At 38.7% G+C, this 19,338-nt stretch overlaps 1 protein-coding gene across 1 annotated transcript in view; it reads right to left on the bottom strand.

Moving 5' to 3' along the window:
• The window catches only part of sntg2 (syntrophin, gamma 2), an 89,800-nt gene that overhangs the window by 25,855 nt on the left and 44,607 nt on the right, over positions 1 to 19,338 (bottom strand). The window contains exons 10-12 of the mRNA XM_084742954.1: positions 15,441 to 15,570; positions 11,599 to 11,637; positions 10,643 to 10,759 (exon numbers count right to left, since the gene is read on the bottom strand). Coding sequence (XP_084599080.1) covers positions 10,643 to 10,759; positions 11,599 to 11,637; positions 15,441 to 15,570 — 286 coding nt within the window. The remainder of the gene's footprint in view (positions 1 to 10,642; positions 10,760 to 11,598; positions 11,638 to 15,440; positions 15,571 to 19,338) is intronic.

Raw genomic sequence — 19,338 nt, 5'->3', positions numbered from 1 at the left:
TCTTAATTAAAATGAATTAATATCACACTGTGTGCATACTAATGATTAATCATTAACTGATTAATTTCCATAAGGAATACAACCAATTAAAAATATATTACTGATAATTAATGTATGGCAGATACTTAAAATAAGGGAAAAATAGAGAAAAAAAAGATCTTTTTTTATTAATTGATCAACTGGTCAGTTATTTCACCTATTGGTTAAGGAAAATGCGTAACATTTGCAACTCTACCACGATGTAAAAAACACTCTGTTACAAGTGAAAGTTCTGCCTTGAAAATGTTACTTAAAGGGAAAGAACCTTCATATTTTGTTGATTTTGGAGCCCATTGTTTCCACCATAACCGTAAAATATAAGAGTAAAAGAAATGATCTATATAAAAATTTCCCCTTCGCTTCCTTTTAAATGGCCAACATGCTGCTCACTGTAACGTTTGTAACTTCATCTGATTTTAAGGAGAATTTAAACAGGGTAGTATCTGAGTTATGTAATTGAGTTGTGCAAATGTTAACATTTTGTAAACATAACAGTGAAAGAAAAGTAAGCATGAGAGAATATGATATCATTAGATAACGATTACTGACACATTACTAGAAAAGCTGGAGTTTTCTGTTGTAATTGGTTGAGGTGAATCTTTAGGACTGCAACTATCGATTAAGTAGTAATCTATTCAGTTGATTGATTCATTTTCACAATGTTTGTTTTGTTCAACAAATGGTCCAACTAAAAACTATTAAAAAAATCTAAATTAAAATACTAACAAGGTAAAGCAGTAAATCATCACATTTGAGAAGTTGGAACTATATTATGTTTGGTATTTTTACAAAATGTCAAAATAGTATCCATCATTTCCTGTTGATCAACTAATGAATCAATCAATCAGTCAACCAACTAACTCTTTCAGTTCTGTTTGCATATGTTGTTAGGTAGTTTCATTTATAACAAAGCATCTTATGTTATATCCTATTTTTATATTGAAAAATCTTAGTAAAAAACATTTCCCTCTGAAATGTAGTGGAGTACCAGTAGAAATTAGCATGAAAAGATAATACTCAAGTACATTACAAATACCTCATATTTGTGCTTAAGTACAGTACGTAGTAAGACAATTCAAATCAATCAATCAATCAGTATTTCTGAATTATACTGTCATGTCTAATACTGCAAATGACTGAAATCCAGAAGACATTCTGACATGCCACAGCAGGAAAAAAGGGGTGGAAATAATATAATTGATGGATGAATTTCATTTAGCTGCTTCAGTTATAGTTTCAGTTTCAGGATCTTGGTAGTGTTCATGTTGGCTCAGTCTCACTGGGACACTTGAATAGAGCAGAGAGCATTGTTAACATTATGAGTGACACCTGGGCTTTTCCTGCTATGACAGCTTAAAACATCTGCTGTGAAAAAGGCTTAACTTTATCTACACAGCACTTTCACAAACTGCTTTACGTGGTTGAACCAGGATTAAAACATTTCAGGACGACAATGAGGCAAATCAACTCATGCTGGAAATAAATGCTGTGCTAGCAGTAATAGAAAGTTGTCCTTGTTTTTTTTTTTGTTTTTTTTTAAAAGAATCTAAGTTTTGAAATGTAATGAAAGATATCACTGATCGTGCAGCCTCAGATCCTCAGACAGGGAGCTCGAAAGCTGAGGGGCTCTGACTATAAAGCCTGGTCACCTTTAGTCTTGAGCTGAGACTTTACAGCAGGAACATCCAGCAGAGCCCTGGCTGAGAATCTGAGGACGCACTCACAGACGGCTCACAGACAGCAGCAATTCAGCTATAAAACTGGGACGTAAAACATGAAGCACCTTAAAGGTAATCAGTAGAATCTTAAATTCAAATCTAAACCTTATTTGTAACCAAATGCAAAGAAAGAAATCATTTTATTTAACTTTGTAGTAAGTAAGTAATAAACTCAAAGTTCACTCCAGGAACACAATTCACATTTTCAGATTTCACATTTCCATTCATGTTGTAACTACTTTCTTTCTAGTAGAAAATTAAGTAAATTAAGTACGTAAGTAGTTCTGGTAGATTCTACTGCAGAAAGAAAGTAGTTTCTGCATGTAACTGCTCACAACAAGATCTGTGGATTATCTTGAGTAACCAGATCATATTTTTTTGGAAAGAGACACTGGTGTTGAATTTTTCAATTGGCCGAGTGCCATTTAGTGCCATTTAAAATGTCATCAATTACGACAACAGTGTGATAACACAAACAGAGCCTGTCCGTACTGTGGGCTGTAAATTCTCCAGAAGGGTTAAATGAGGACTTGGCTGGCTCTCTGCACTCAGTCTGTGTATGGCTTCATGACAGGCCCTGTGTTTTTTATGACTCCTCAGACGTTGATGTCGACATTATATCCTCACCTTGTGGGTGTATCTACTCTTATGTTTGCTCAGATTGCCGTGGTGTTGTTTTTATTGATATTCAATATTATCACCTTGGTAGATAAGCAGAGGCACCTCGAAATTAGTTGTCACTTTTCCTGTTTCTTCTTGATTAAGGCATTGCAATATGATGGTTCCTGCCTGATGTTATAGTCAAATGATGTTCAGTTTGCTCTGATTTAGTTCTGTACAAACTTTGATCTGAAAGATAGGTGTATCTTTTTAGGCGTACAAGGGAGTTTTGAACATTTCATGTGTGTGCATATATGTGCACATGGTAAATTTTTGGGGGACTTTATAGACTGAATCGCTGCAGTGTTGCATTAATGACAACAGTTACGTCCAGGTAGAAAACTAGCAGTTGATTTGAATTGCGGAAATTATAGTTTGTTTACTTCTGCTGTAACTGCAACATTTAAAGATCTATAGTTAAATGCTGTGGTCCGACCTGACATTTCTGCCGTGCTTATTCTACGTACTGTGTTGCCTTGTTAATGTCACCGTCAAACTGCTAATATTTATAAGCTATAATTTTTTTATTTTTATGCTTCATGACATGTTTTTGTGAAAATATTATGGAGTTGATGGAATTCAGAACAAGTTTAAAAATTATAAAAAAAATAATAAAGCAAAACCAAAATATTTCATACATATATTTCATAGCAATATAAATTATTTAAATAAAAGAATAATTTTCACCAAAAGTTGGAATTAGAGTGTTGGTATCAATAATTTTTAAAGGTTTGTTTTTGGTAGGACATGATTTGTCCCAGTTCTCATAAATGGGTGATGTGTGTTTTACAGGGGGAATAAAGCTCACAGTGTAGAGTCACAGTACTATAGTGACCCTTTTATAACCTCGGTCTTGAGCAGGACCACAGAATTGGATGAGATAACCGTATTATTGCTGTGGTGTAAAGGAAGAATCATTAGAGCGGTGCTTCAAATATCCCCTGGTTAAAATAAATGGCTGTGTTAACAGTTTGCAGCATGCTACACTGAGCACACTTTTGCATAGCGTGCACACTAACTGAGACTGACATGAGGCTACTCAGTAGATTTTGTTTTGCAGGGCATGTTTCATTAAAGCACATGCACTGATGCCATCCTGGTGCATATTCAAGTCCCCTCTACCTCAGGGATGTTTGGCTACCGCCATATCTCAACAGAAGCCGGAGGACAGGTCTCGCATTCGCAACCCACCAGATCCGTGAGGCTTTCAGTTCACCCAACCATGATTCTAACCACTCCACAGTATAACGTTTAATGCAATCTGTTGAAATGATGTCTGATGACTTCTCTCACTAACACCTCTTCAACATGATTTGTTGGTCCCATCTGATGGTCCCGTATCAAGTAAAACAACACTTCGTCCTGCTCTGCATTCAGATAGTTTCCCTCAGCTCTCACCTGCTCAGAGGCTACACTGGTGTTCTTTTTTGTTAAAGCTGAAGGCACTAAACATATTTCTCCATTTGCTTCAAGTTCAGAGAGACTTTACTCTCTGCAAGAAACATTTTTGCATTTATTTGCCTGTGGCATGTTCATCTTAAAGGAGACATCACTGACACTTCCTGCAGCATTTAGACAACTTTTATGGCATGTATGATCTCTGAAGACGTTCCCTTGGCTGAACAAGATGTTGATGGTTTAGAACAGGGGTGTCAAAAGACCAACAGACCACAATGCAGTTCTCTGAAAAACAATGAATACTTATTGTGGTCATATTTTAAGATACTCAACAAAACAGTCAGTCAGCTGCATCAGTACAGATCCATGAGTACAACATCAGTGGGACTTTAAACTACATGTGTCACTCCACTTACAAGTGTTCTAATAACCATGTTAATGTTACAGTGGGACCATAGAGACACAGGAGGCGTCTTGTACATGATTCAGGGATTATTACTGTGATACTGTCGTCGCACACTTTTTAATCTGACATAGTACACGCATAAAGATACATGAACAGCAGTTTTAACAGCTTTTGACCTGTTAATCAGAGAAAATACCCACGCTTACGTGCAGTTATACTACTGCCTCCTGAACAGATTTCACAATCAGCAGATGGATTTATTAGTAGCTCAGCTTTTGAAATTATGCTAAAGCCACATATCTGATATCATAAAATCCTGTGGTTGGTATATTTGCTTTCAGACCACAAACAAAAAAAGTGCACCATCATTTGGAAGCAGACTAAATTCTACCTTTTCAAGCGGTCTCGGCCCGGTTGTTTGGTCCCCGACCATCCGGACAACTAAAGTGAAGCTCCACTGTTGTGTCGATGTACATAAAGTAACTAGCAGGCTAACATTAGCGTACAGGAAATAATCAGCATCCTCAGAACAACAGTACTCCGTCTCACGTGATATTGCTTTAATATCAAAATATCTCACTTAAAACATAATTTAGTTTCATAGTTTCATAATAACTGGAGTTCAAATTAATGCTGATTTTTTGCTGAATGAGTTAGTCTCTGTTTATGAGTTGAAAGAAATCATCAATAAACTTGCAGAACGTGTAACGATTAAATTGGGAAAAATGTTAATGAAGTTTGGCAGGCAGTGTGAAAGGCAGCAAATGAACTCATCGTCCAGGGTGCAATGGCAATATATTGCCCCTTTAAGGAACTGCAAAAACTTTTGAACTGAAAATGGTTTGTAAGGCAGGGATAACTTAACCTTTTACCTCATTAGCTTCCACCTTAGTTGGTGACACCAGAATTACTATACTGGAGTGTGGAAGATTAAAAGAACAGGTTGTTCAAATTATAAAGAAGCAAACCATTTTATTGTTGTTTAGTTAGAAAAAATACATATTTATTTAGTCCATTTGGTCCACTGCGACCTGTATAACACATGTAATGAAAGTCAACTGACTGAATGTGGAAAAACCGAGATATCCTTATTGTTGGTTCATAGATGGTTCATTATTGTGAATATTTCCAGAGCGTGTACTTGTACGTCTACTTCTCGACACTAAAAAAAGGGGAAAAAATTGCACATGTTGTTATTCATAGGCTATTATGCCCTGTTTTCAGTGGTTTGGCCCACTTGAGACTGAACTGGGGTGTATGAAGCCCAAGAACTAAAAAGAAAGTTTGGCACCCCTGGTTTAGAAAGAATAATATTTATCAAAGCAGATTACTTACAACTGAGTATGCACATTAGCCTGCTTTTTGAACAAATGAGCTCTTAAATCCAGCAAGAATTTGGAAATTATTGTGCAGAACACTGATAACAGAAGTCCATAGAGAAAATGCTGGCATCACCCACAATGCTGCTGAAAGATCTCCAACAGTGATAGATGTCTCTTTGCCGTGGCGATGCCCCGAGCAGAAGGAAAAGCGGCCCGCCCCCACACAGGCCTGTTTGATGGTATCAACAAGCTCGGTTTGAGAGACTCCTCTTAAACAAGGCCAGACTCTTGTCCCTGCCATGGTAACAAACAGCTGGAGTGACCATCTGTAATCCTACATGCAGCATCGATACAGACGGGGAATTGCCAATATGTGCCGTTCGGACAGCCATGTAATATGCTACGCAGAGCGAGTCATCTGTGTGCCAGGGATAGAGACTCAAGCAAACTGGAGAATACAGAACTCAAGATGCAATTCACCGGTCCGCAGCAGGCACATAATCCATGTTCACCTCCGTTACGCATGGATACGAGAGTTGCATAAAGCATCCACATTATCCCGGAGAGGTGAAGCACTTCATCTCCTCCAAAGAGGCTGGTGTCAGTGGCATGTCAAAGGGCAGAATTCCCCAGAGGAAATTGGACTGCTGGCTGAGAAGCAGCTGGCCGACCCTCTTAGCTCTGTGTCACAGGACTCGCAAGGGAACACCATGATCCATCTTAAAGGAAAAGTGTGTGACATTTTGGGAAGTATGCTTACCTGCATCCTTGCCAAGAGTGAAATAAGATGACCAACACCATGCTTAGGTCTGTACAGTATATGTGACGCTACAGCCAGCAGCAGTTTAGCTTAGCATATGGACTAGCTGTACCTAAAAACTTCAACTTGTGGTTTTATGGGAGGTTTTGTGCCAGGTTACTTCTTGGTTGGGAGGAGTAGATTTGTCGTGTCATCACCGTTAGGTTGCCGGGTAAAGAGGTACTTAATGTACAGAATTTAGAGAGGTATTGACCTTCTCGTCCAATGGCTAGATGCTACCAAGCAAGAAAAAATTAAAAGAAATGATTTAACTAGGCAGTCTACTTATCCATGGTAGAATCACAAAAAGCAAGAAGGACCAGATCAACTAAATCTGGACAAGTCAAAATAATCAGGCAGGCAAAACGCTGCGCTAGTGGGACCTGCAGCCATATGGCAGACGATCAATACTGTGGTGCTGATGCTTCGTGCCACGTAGAATCAACAGGTAGCTCTCAGCACAAAAGTACAAATATTTCACAAAATGTATACCTATTCCCTCAAAGGCGTAGAAAGCCATTACGAAATAGATCAAAAAAAAAAAAGATCTAGTAAATCATTACAAGGCAATAATATATACATGGCAAGGCCAACAAATAAAATACTATTTTATATCTACTGAAATAAAAAATTGAACTTAAGGGTTAAGGATTATTTTATTTGTATTCGTTTTTTTCTAAGAAATATGTTTTTCTGAAGTCTAAATCTCAAAATAATAAGAAACCTTCCCAAAATAGACAGTGAATAAAATAATTTTCTCATTATTTTGAGATAATAAGTCATTATTTTAATTACATTTTTCATTATATTGACTTACTACTTACTATTTTTTTTCCATCATTGGTGGTAATGGGCTTCCACAGAAATACACAACACATCCAGCAGCACTATGAAGAGGAGACGAGCGTATATAATGCAGATCTTGCTGATTCCAGTGTAAACCACAGAGCTGCAGAGAAATATTTGGTTTCCTGATCAAAGAGAGTTTATATACTGTTGACACTTCTGTCCATACTCGCACCCTCTCTTTCTCGTGGTCATCCTGAGCTGCCAGTCTGCATTATGCTTAGATAGTTTTTTGAGCCTGGTATGAAATCCAGGCTCAAGATCTAACTCAGCACTGAGCATGTGTGCAGCATTTCACATGATGTTGCCCAATCTCCACAAAAGACATCAAGGTCTAAAAATTAAATCAACAGGAAAACAATGACATCAGCGAAATCATCGGGCAGTGAGGGCGGGGCATCAATGCCACTGTGGCCTTTGGACATACCATTTTTTGAGGGGCAAAAAGCCAAACTGAGGGGACACGTCATTCATGGCCTTTGAGGGCTCCGTGAAATTCCCACTCTGGTTGATTCTCATTTCCAGTCGACAGAGAACTGACGCTTTGGATTGGTGGCTCTAAGATGGTTGATTGTTGAGTTCCAGGTTGTCAAATATTTACACTGTAAAAAAAAAAAGTTGAAAAAACTTGCTGCAAAGTCTTTTTGAGTTCACTCATCTAAGTGCTGATTGGTTGTGTTAATGTAGGTTAAGAAGTTCATTTAAAGTGCCATCTTAAGTTTGTCAAACTTAGTTGACTAAACTCAAATTGCTTTGCAGCTAGATGCTCTACTTTCTTAAGGTTTCTCAGCTTCTCTTTTTTCCCCCAGCGTCAGTCTCCCTTCACAGGCTAGACTTTTAAAAGCCTGAAATCAGAGCCAAAAGGATGAGCAAATGTCTAGTTTTCTCTCAGACCACTTGAATTACATCGTGGTTAAAGGTTATTATGGAACTATTGCCCAGTGTGGTCAAAAATAAACTGTCTACCCCAGCTTTAAGATAGCAAGATATTCTGATTAGTCTCTCGGAGAGACTTTACAGGGGATGGATTGAATCCTACATTATGAGGATCATGACGATTTGAAATCTTTATAGGCCAATCATCTTCTCGTCCTTGTCTGGTTTTAAGATGAGGGTCAAAGCTGCATCATATCCCTGAGATACTTAATCTCAGCTTTCAGGACATCCATTGGCACCATCCTTCTGTCACCACAAGATGAAAGGTCCCTCTTGAGAGCCGAGGACCTCGAAATGTTAGAGTTTACAGCACCTCACAAAGACTGACAGGAGGTATTTGGGAGAAGACACACAAGCTGATGTCTGTCCGTAATGTGTGGCTTTGAACAAGATGGAAACCCCGTTGTAGTCTCTAAAATTTAGAAGAGAAAAATAGGCACACAAAAGTCTGCTCGGGAACCTTCAAAACACAGGAGTTGAGCCACAATAGCTTGTCAAACAGCCTTAAAGGGTGACGAAAAGCTCTCGAACAGAAGGCAGGACAGGCCAACAGAGACTGAACAACTCATAATGTGCACACCCCCACCTTGGCACTGTGAATCACAGCGACCAGAGAGTAAATGTGATTAACCTGCCGAAACACTCGCCAAATGAAGTAAGAAGATGAAAGAGGCACATTTTGCACTACAGTGATTTTTATACTAATGGGAGAACAGAGATTATGTCACATCGTAAACAAACACAGCACAAAAGGCTACATCCTTTGTTCACTGGCCCTGGCAGTCAAGCGGAAGCATTATAAACTGGACCCGTATTAAATATTATCTAATGGCCGGCGTCGGATGCTTCTGATTCATCTCAGATCAGATCTAGATAGGAAACATTTTATAAAATATGGAATAAAGTTTTTGTTCTCATTGCACAATCATTCATTATCTGTTGACTCAATATGAACAATGTTTATCGCAGAGCAGATTTAATGTGGCTCACATACTGTGTCCCTGAGGTCTCCTGACAGGCTAACCCTGGAAGGATTTAATCACAGTATGTGTCAGTGGAGGCATTAAGTGTCCAAAAACCTGCAGGCTTAGAGGCTTTTATACCTCTGGCGAGAGTACAAATTGTCATGCCAAATTATCCAAATAAATAATCTCCTGCTGCTTCGTTTTAAGTACTTGTCACTGTAACTTTGCCTGAGAAAATGAAAAAACAGGCTTGTTTCATCTAATTTCAAGGAGAGTCCCGCCCCGGATTACACACATGCAGCCAATATTCTCACTGATGGCCTTGTTTGCTTATGTAAGTAATATAGAGGCATCAGTATTAAACTGAGACTGTTTCATAGTGAAAACTCCTTATAGTAGCTTTAAGATAACTGTGATTGCAAAGCTAATTCCTGTTAGCATGTTAATGGTAATTCCCATTATGTGTTAGCATTGAGCTAATGGAATAGCCGGAGTTATTCATATAGAATCAGTCCAGTAAACAAAAAAAAATCAATTAAGGAATGATAAAAAACAGAATCATAATACACCTTACTGTGGGGAAAACTGTTTTAAATGTTGGTATTGTACAGCAGACTGCATATGCAACCAACAAGTATGACTGGCTGAAACTATTGGTGAGATCGTGTTACATAAAGAGGGGTTTTAGCAGGTCTAAGTGATATTTTCTAGAACTGAATGGTGGAATGGCTCCTGTGACACGGAGCTTGGACTGGTATGGTGTTATACTGCTCTTAATAATACGCCTTCAACTAGATTAGAGCAAAATCACAGGAGTTTGGCTGGAATAAAAACCTGACAAACTTGCCAATGCACTGGGTTTAATATTTAAAACTCAGGCAAGTTCATGACAGGGCTGAACTGTAGACACAAACAACCATTTGCTCTCACATTCACACCTACAGGCAGTTAAGAGTTGCCCATTAACCTATTAACCTGCACGTCTTTGGACTGTGGGAGGAAGCTGGAGCACCTGGAGAGAACCCGCTCAGACACAGGGAGAACATAACCTAATTAACATATCATTGTAAAAAATAAAAATAATGGTGTATAATAGTGTATGACCTTTTGTCACTGCCACATAACAGCAAACTATGACTGCAACACATAAATTCATCACCAGTTGCTGCATGCCCGTCCTTTCTTGTTCATTTGTAATGAAGCATGCAGTGTTTTACAGTTGCTGCCAATTTGTTTCAAAAACACAAACCACGCAGCGCAGTAGGGGACAATCACAGATCAGTGAGCAGCAACATAAAAATCATCACACTTCCTACATTCATATAACAAAGTCAAAAAGACCCTGAACAAATCCTAACACTGATCTGAATCTACGGGACTAATTATTCATTTGAACTTGTTTGAATTCAAGTTATGTAGTCCGCTGTGATGCGTTTCAGATTTTGGACAAAGCCATTTCAAAATTAGGGTATGTTTAAAGATTTTCCAGAAACCTGAATGAGAAATGAAAAGTTCATCGAATCAGAGAATGGCGATGATAAAAGACTAATTACCGGGGGATTTCTGAAGATATGAAAATATGGTCCTCTCAGTGCCAGGAATTTGAATGCTGACGTTCGACCAGCAGCGCTTCCCTCTGGACTCTCACACGTCCAGCCCATGTGAACAATCTGCAGACATGTAAAGGATGATATTCACGTAATTTTACATTTTGATTTAAACAGTGATTTTAGAAAGCAAAAAATATACACAATAGGAATCTGAAATTGCTCAATCAAGAGACAAGAATAGCAAAATATACACAGTCAATCAGTTTCACTCAAACTCATGACACAATTAAGCCCAGCCAACTGATGAATAAGTGCTCCAGGATTTATTAGCCTATAGATTTATCAAGCTATTTGCACACAATAACAATTCTGTACACCTTTACAAACATTTCCTGCAAAAACGAAAGCTAGCCTGAATAAAGATTTCCATCAGCTAGACATCTGAAGAGAAAAACTGAACGCTACCTTTGAGCCATAAATGTTGAAGTCTTCATTACTGTTAAGAAAAGAAGTAACCACAGGCAGCAAAATGTCGTAGTGCAAACATCTAACCAATATCTCTATCAAGGCAGATCAGATAAGAGAGAGGAAGAGGAGAAAGCACTTGTGATGTCATGGAGTATAATGCACTAAACTGATGAGTGTTTCAACTGTCAATGAAGAATATCCAGATGAAGATCAAGGACAACGTCTGTTCTGACGAGCCTCGCCAACACGTTAGATTGACGCTCTTACAGTTCATCTAGTGGTTAAGCTGTATGGTTTTAAGTTTTAAGCTGTATTATGGGTTTGACTCTGATCACTCCCAGCGTTTGTATGTATGTCTGCATAGCTACTAGCACTGTTCAATAAAGGTATACTTATAACTGTCAGTAGTCGTATAATGCGACTGAATAATGTATCTGCTTTCAAAAAGATTTGTAGGACCAGTACGTCGAGCTATTCCAGTCTCAGCATACCTGATCATCTGAAGAGCAGTATTTGTTGATGATCTTTATCTGCAGAAGAAATAAAAACAAAACAATAATTAGTGACATATACAATTACAAATAAATATATTATTACATAAAGGTATCCTGACACTAAAAACCCAGGGTTGGGCGAGTTCCATTTCCACAGTTATGTAATTCAATAGAATGTAATACTTAATTCAATCTCAAGTTATAAAATTTATTTAATTGAAAACATTTTGCAGTTGGGATTACCAACTGAATGGATGTGTAGATTTCTGACCAATAATCTCAAACTCACAATAAGTGATACACAATATACAGTAAAATTGGGGTTCCCAAACAGTGTGCCGAGGCTCACTGGGGTGCTGTGAGGCAAGTCCAGGTGTGCTTTGGGATTTTATGACAACCATACATTAACCATACAAAAAAATTATGAATGAATTTTCAATTTACTATATCAGTGCTTTGTACGCACTCATGTCCCGATACAGAGAGAAATTCTGTACCTTGAAAATATCCTTTAAAAAACGTCCGTCAAGGCGAACCCCAGCTTTCGCTGTTTGCGCATTTGCTGGTCGGTGCGAGTTAGTGGGAATTAATAGAATGTGACTCATCAAAGGCCTCGATTGATTCACCTTCTTATTTTTTTCCCCCACCTGCACTCTTGGAACTCTGACAGCCTCTGATAGGCTAGTCATCATCTCTGTTGGTTAGGTTGATTATAGGAGATGTTTTGCATCGATAAGAAGGTGCTTTGAGATTTGGGCTTGGCCTTTGGTGTGCCTTAGGCAAAAAAAGGTTGAAAACCCCTGCTGTATAACATAGTATGCATATAGGCAGTTTTTCTTCATTTTAAAGTTCACAGTAGAAGGATAAATTAAAATAGAATTATTTTTTTTAGTAATAATCCCATTGTGTTATTATTTTGTGGAAGCACCAATAGTCATCCATATAAAGTTGCTGATATTCATGACCATCTGTTATCAATGTATTTGGTGATATTTGATTTTGTCCATTATCACCCAGACCAAAACTCTTTCAGTGTGCATCTGGAGGTGATCTGTTGTTTTTTCCTATTATTATAATTGTTGTTTCCCTTTGTAAAGCACTTTGTAACCTTGTTAAGAAAAGTGCTATACTAATAAAGTTGATTATTCTTGTAAATGGGTGAAAAATAAAATAAAGGCCCAAACAAGGATATGACACAGATCCACCAAAGAGGGTCAAGCAAAACTATTTCAAAGGCTGTCAAGATGTTGTGTAACTTTCTCTGAAAGGACATATTATTATTCAGTCAGAAAAATGTTGCAAACCAGAGCAAAATATTTTCACACAGAAGGGACCCCTGCTGTGTCAGCATATCAAACTCAGCATGATGGTTGCTCCTGTCTTACCTCACCTCAGCCACAAACTCAGAGTAATTTGTCACCTGGAATCCTAACATTATTAGGCACTAACAAGCTGCCCAATCCTTTCTGTTTGAGCCTCTCAAAAAGAACATCAAACGGCATCAAGCGCTCCTCCACCGTGCCAGATGACAGTCATTCACATTAAAAACACATGAGGGACCCCGCGGGTGTCACACAGTCTATTTAAAGGTTGTAGGTCATTAAAACAAAAGTTCCGCTCGCTCCCAAAGCGGGCACACAATTACATCCTGATTGGCCATTTAGCAATCACACTCCACGTCCGTAATTAGGTGATGCAGGCATGAATTAATCACACTTTTTAAAAAAGGCAGCTGCGCCATCATCGAGCACGGGCATACAGTACGTCTGCATCCTCACCAAAAATGCGTCACATCATCAGTGTGATAATCAAAGTGAAATAGGAGGAAATGAGAGAGAGGAGTGCACATGCCGAATGACTACTTAGCAGTCATTAATTAGGTATGAGAGAGCCTCTTTTTTTGTCAGCAGAGGGGGAGAGGTGCCACTGTGACTCAATGAGTGCTTGTCAGGAAGGGTCTATTAAAACCACGCTGCACTGTAGTCTGCAGTTTGTGGCTGTGCAAAATCAAAAGGGGAAAATACATGGAGCTACTGTGGGCAAAACATATTTATTACATGTTTCAGTGTTTTCTTAATAAGATGGTGTTGTCAACTTTAAAAAAAAAACACAAGTGGGTAATAGGATCAAATTCACTGTCTGAAACTTTGTGATTCCATAAACTAATAATCTGCACATTTAGGTGACTTAAAACATCCAGATGAAATGAAATACCAGATTCTCCAAGTACAAAAATCAACAGCATTAGAGAACAGGCCTCTTGCAGGAAGTGATTTACAAACAAAATGTTTGTTCAAATCAAGCTCATCTAAGTATCGAGATCTTCTCTTAGGTAACAGAAAATCTTTAATGATGAAAAGGAAAAAAAAATTGTTTTCACAGAAAAAAATTAAAGTATTTATGACCATTATTTGTAATAATAACTACTGTATAATCTGTTTTTCACCTAAGGAAGGTTTACTGGCTCAGGGGGTGTAATGTTGTAGGGGTGAGGTTTGCAGAATATGAGAAGACCTCATATTTTACATCTAGGTCTATGTTTACATCTTTAAGTCTACCCACATCTATTTACTGCTTCACAAATTTGCCAGTTTTATCTTAAATTCAATATTTTAGGGGTTTTAGGACATTTATTGGACAAAACAAGTAAATTGAAGATGTCTATGAGCCAACAAACTGAAATAATGTAATAAAATGTTTCCTACAAGTCGATTAAATAACTGGAATAAACAATACTGTTAGTAAAATATTTACAATAAAAGTGTAAAAAGAAATAGCTTTTCCTTTAAGCTCGAATCAGTTGGAAAATAATAGAAAACAGTTTTTAATGTCTTTTCCTTTGCCACAAACCATTTACAAAAAATAAAACTGAATTTATATAACTCTGAAGCCCTTTTTACACTGGACAGAAAATACACCAACATCCAGTAACATCTGGCTCTGGTCTTCAGTGGGAAAGTGTTGAAGTCTGCACGATCTTAAATCAAGCATCTCATCAGTGGATAAACATTTTATTTCCTATAAATTCTTCACAGTAAAGTCCCCTGTTATTTTGTTGTCTGAAAGCTTTTACTTGAAGCAACAAACTCAGGAAAATAAGGAGATACCTAAAAGTACAAACAGGGACAGAAGACAAAACTGAATTTTCAGATCACAGGCATTCAGTTAGCAGCTACAACAGCTGAACAAACACTTTTAAAAAAGCCTTTCTCTCTGCTCTCCTGCACATCAGAAAAATAAGAAAGGCAAACTTGCCTGATGGCGAAAGGGCCAATTCAAGTAGGTCTGCCCACATATATGTGCTAATTTTGGTTTAAAAACAGTATAACTCCTTCACTCAAACACCTCAGTTTCTGCCTGTTTACAGCATCACATCACAGTTTCACTATTGCTGAAGTTCTTTTTACGTCCATTTTTGGTGGCATCTCTCTAATTCTCATGCAAGAGTATTTGAACATGGCACAGCACCTGCTCTTACATAATGTTTAAGCAGCGTTACCTATGCTAATAAAAAACAATTGGCCACACACTTCCACTTTATGATGAAGTGGGATTCATCACTCAGCACAGCTGGGTAAGAGCTGGTTTGGATGATTAAGAAATCTAGTTTTTTTTTCTCTTAACAGAAAATTAATAGAAAATATAACAGACATTTAAAATGGATTTTGCTGTTATGCCAGTAAAATGTTAATTTTCCAGATGCCATAAGTTCATTCCAGTTCTCACATATTTAAAATGATCACAGATATGTGAAATTCAGTTTTTCTCTCCACCTTCATCACTAATAAAGACTCATGGGAAGATCCAACCAAGCCTCTAATGTTTAGAGGTGGACTTACATTCTCCTGTGTCAAGTCATTGATATTTGTAGATATTGCTTGGAGCCAGTCTGTGCTTTCTGCTGCAGTACAAAATTGAAGAATATTGGTGCTGGCTCCATCCAAGGCGAAGACTTCAAAACAGTTGGACCTGGAGGAGCGTAGAGGTCAAAATTAGACAGGAGAACTGCAGAAGATTGAAAGCAATATTGCACAAAGTGAAGCTGGAGCTGTTCGTTACTCCTGTCAAGTTACTTTAAGCAGTAAGACCCGTGCTGCATTACGAACAGCACAGCCTCTTTCATGAGCTTGATGGTCTTGTGACGTCTAATTATAAAAATATCTTCGCAACAGGTGCTCCAGAGAGGCACTTCATGACTCCTTACATAGCCTGAGAATGCCGTCATAATTGTCATATTCGTGGGACAATGTTTCTCAAATCACATCCTCTCTCTGGTAAGGTCATAACAGTTTTTAAAAATGAATTTAAATGTCCCTACAAGATAAAGAGCAGAACTCAGCTACTGGCTCCAATTAAAAGGAGTCATGGGTAGAGGGTCTGTGTGTTTAACAGAGTGGGAGTGCGCATGAATATCCTGTAAACTGCAGCCGGAGTCAAAAGGCTAAAGGAATAGTTTTTCATTTTGGGACATGAGCTTTTTGGAAGAGAGATGTGAGGCTTTCACATCAGGGACCAAATCAGAGTACACCTGACCCCAAAACTCCAATCTGTTTAATTAGTGTGAACACCGTGGCGGTCACCCGGCCACAGATCACCAAATCATGCCTGGGTCAACTTGAGAAGGTTCTCTTCAGTATGGTATTTTGACTTACATAGGATTTATTCGTTTTAAATACCGACAAATCTATTAAAACTTAACAAAGCCTAGATATCCCCAAATGGGCTAAGAGATGTCAAAATAATACACCTTGTTCAAGCTGAGAAAGCTACCCTTCACAAACAATTTACAGGAAAAAAATGAGGATTTTATTTCATTTATTTATTTATTTTTTTGCCATCATTTAGGTCCATTTTTTGGATTCTGTCATCTTCTTTGAGTGCCCTGAGGTTAAGTGCAGTGCTTTACTAACACAATTAAATTTCTCAGTTGACGGGGTGTTGATGAGGTCATCTAAGAGAGGTCGCACTCATCAGCGAAACATGATACTTTCTGACATCTAATTTCGGTGCATTTTCACACTGCTGACACTTTAGCCTCAGAGATAGTTGTCACCAAACATGGGAGCAGTTTAAGGTGACGGTTAAGCAATCTCATTCGCTGGAGAGGAGAATTTGCAGCATTAGGGATTTCTTCTAATTTTTAATGGCCAGAGGGGATGTTGAACATTAGTTGATGCACATCAGGAGCGGGAAGATGGTGAGGAGGGACGTGAGACGAGTGCTGATAAACACAAAAACAATAGAAGGCGTCCAATGCACAGTGTGAAGACGGAAATCTTCCAGGACAGCTCCTAAATCAAACAGCTCTCCCTCACTCGTAGCAGTTCCTGGAGGTTAGATGTTACAAAGTCAGCATTCCTAACAAATCCTCTGGTGAGCATGACTTTCTTACTGTATCTGCAATAGGCTTGTTAAAATCTTATGTTCCGCTGCCTGTGTACTGACCCAGTGACTCTCCAGGGGTGAATTTCGCTGGACTTAAGGGCGCAAATTATTTCTGTGTCAGGGTGCCTGACTCAAATTTATGCTGCGATTTGTACAACCATAAAGCATATTCAGAATTCTTTATCTGTGTGCCGACAACGCCAAAAAAACTCTACTGACGGCAGCGCCAACCCCATCTCCACTTCTCTTCCAGCGAGTACTGCAGAGATGAAGTGAGGAATTGACATTAGACAGAATCTACAGTGTATCTGTTAGATCCCTTTCAATTAATGCAAAGCCTATGGGAGCATGCGGTAATGGAGGAAATGCAAGAAGGAATGAAAGTGCAATGAATGAGGAGCTCCAAAGAGTAGAGATTAATCAAAGCAGCAAACAGCTGGCGAATCGCTGTCAGGACAACACAACCCTGTCAGGAGGAGCTGCTAAACCCCTTCCACCTCTAGTGAGCAGGAGTGAAATCCTCACTGAGAGACAGCACCTAGCGAGAGTGTGATTCTTTCATGCATCTGCACCGTTCCCAACAGCACAAACTATTGTGCCTTTCCTGCTGACTAGGCGGTAATAAATCCATCGGGAAAGAGACATATCACCCGGTCAACATGCAGGATGATACATGAAGTATATATGGGGGAAAAAGGTGTTTTATGAGAGGAATCCAGCTGTTGGTTGTAGTGCGAATGGCAATGAGAGGGGAAAATGTGCCATGTCTACTGATTAGTGAGGCGGGGAAATACTGTAGGCAAGCTTTGGGGCATTTCGTTTTCAGCATAATTAATCACAGGAACGTGTTTGCTTTTGATTTCGCACCAAGAAATGCGCAGATGCAAGTTCAACTTAGAATCCATGACACTGATTAAACGAGGAACACTCAGCTGAAATAAGAGCATGGGACGGGATCATCAAAGTCTAATATCATATTCTTTTAATTGGGTAATTTCTGTGTAAGTAATGGCAAATACTGAATGCAAATGAGCACATGCTTTGAGCTGAGAAACCAACCAATAACACATGGTGAGGTAGGCAAAACCCCGTTAATTTGCAAGTTTCTTTCCCTTACAAATATATCCGTTCTGACAGCTTGAACAAAAGGCGGAGAATACCTCACTGACAGACTGAGGAGCTGGTCTGACACCTCAGACTTGGCAGGAAAGTCTGTGCAAAGGAAAGAAACAAGGTCTGCTCTCTGCTTTTTCATTGTCAGCTACCCATGTGGCCTTGTTCCAAGACTGCTTCTTTAAACATGAACACTAGAATAATTCCCCTGTTCCCCTCATGTAGCGGATTTAAATTGTGTAATTGTGAGGAAAAACTATTTGTCATCCCAACTGGGAGCAAGGATCACTAGAACGTTGTATAACTTTATAAACACAGAGTCTGCGTCAGTGTTAGATGAAAACAGAGTCAAGAACAGCTTCCCATCAGCACTAATGGCAACTCCTCACGCTTCACCTGGAACTGAGAATAGTGATCACTACCAGTGAGCACAGTGGAGCTTTACTGAGTTTACTGAACTTCATCTAAGTATTAAATGGCAGTCGCACCGCAAAGTGACATTTGCTTGTGTATGTGAAGTAGGTGGGAACAGAAGCTTAGTCATATACTGACTAGCACGGCTAGATGGTGAACTGCTTTGGCTGACGAGCTCGGTAGCTAGTAAGTGAGTCATTCGGGAAAAGAAAATGCAAACGACTGCTTGTTGATCGGGATAAGCAGCGGTTGTTGCCAATTCTTCAGTTGGAAAATCACTGGCAGAAGAAGAGGGCACAACAAGATAACGTTATTAATAGAACGCCAGGCAAAGCTCCACGTGTGAAAAACAATGTGGTAAATCTGACATTTGTGTTTGTGGAGCAATCACGGGTGCATTAGCTATCGAGCCATGGGAACACTGAGGAGACTGTTGAACCGAAAAGAGTTGATCAGTCATGTGAGTGAAATGTTAAAATGTTAAATGCCAGACTTGTTCATAAAGTGTTTCTATCTCCCAATAAGCAAATGAACTCTTTTGAGAAAGGCAAAAAAGTATAAAAAGCAGCGAGTCTGTTCTGTTTACTTCACCCTGGTATTTTGTCCACTATTGCACAATGTTCTTGCTAACGGGCAGTTATCAAACTTATCAGCACCATTAGCTTAGCTTGGTTGCTAATGGGAAAATAAGCTTATGCAGTTAAATTAATTAAAAAGACGCATTTGTATCATCAACACCTGGCTCATAACTGTCTGCAAACCACTGCTCTGCAGTTTTTACTCTGACAGAGGAGGTTAAATAAAACTGAATAGTGCAACAAAGCT

This window comes from Lutjanus erythropterus, chromosome 18 (assembly GCF_056507025.1).
Source record: "Lutjanus erythropterus isolate fLutEry1 chromosome 18, fLutEry1.hap2, whole genome shotgun sequence".
Lineage (NCBI taxonomy): Eukaryota > Metazoa > Chordata > Actinopteri > Lutjaniformes > Lutjanidae > Lutjanus > Lutjanus erythropterus.
This window is presented reverse-complemented; position numbering and strand designations above follow the sequence as displayed.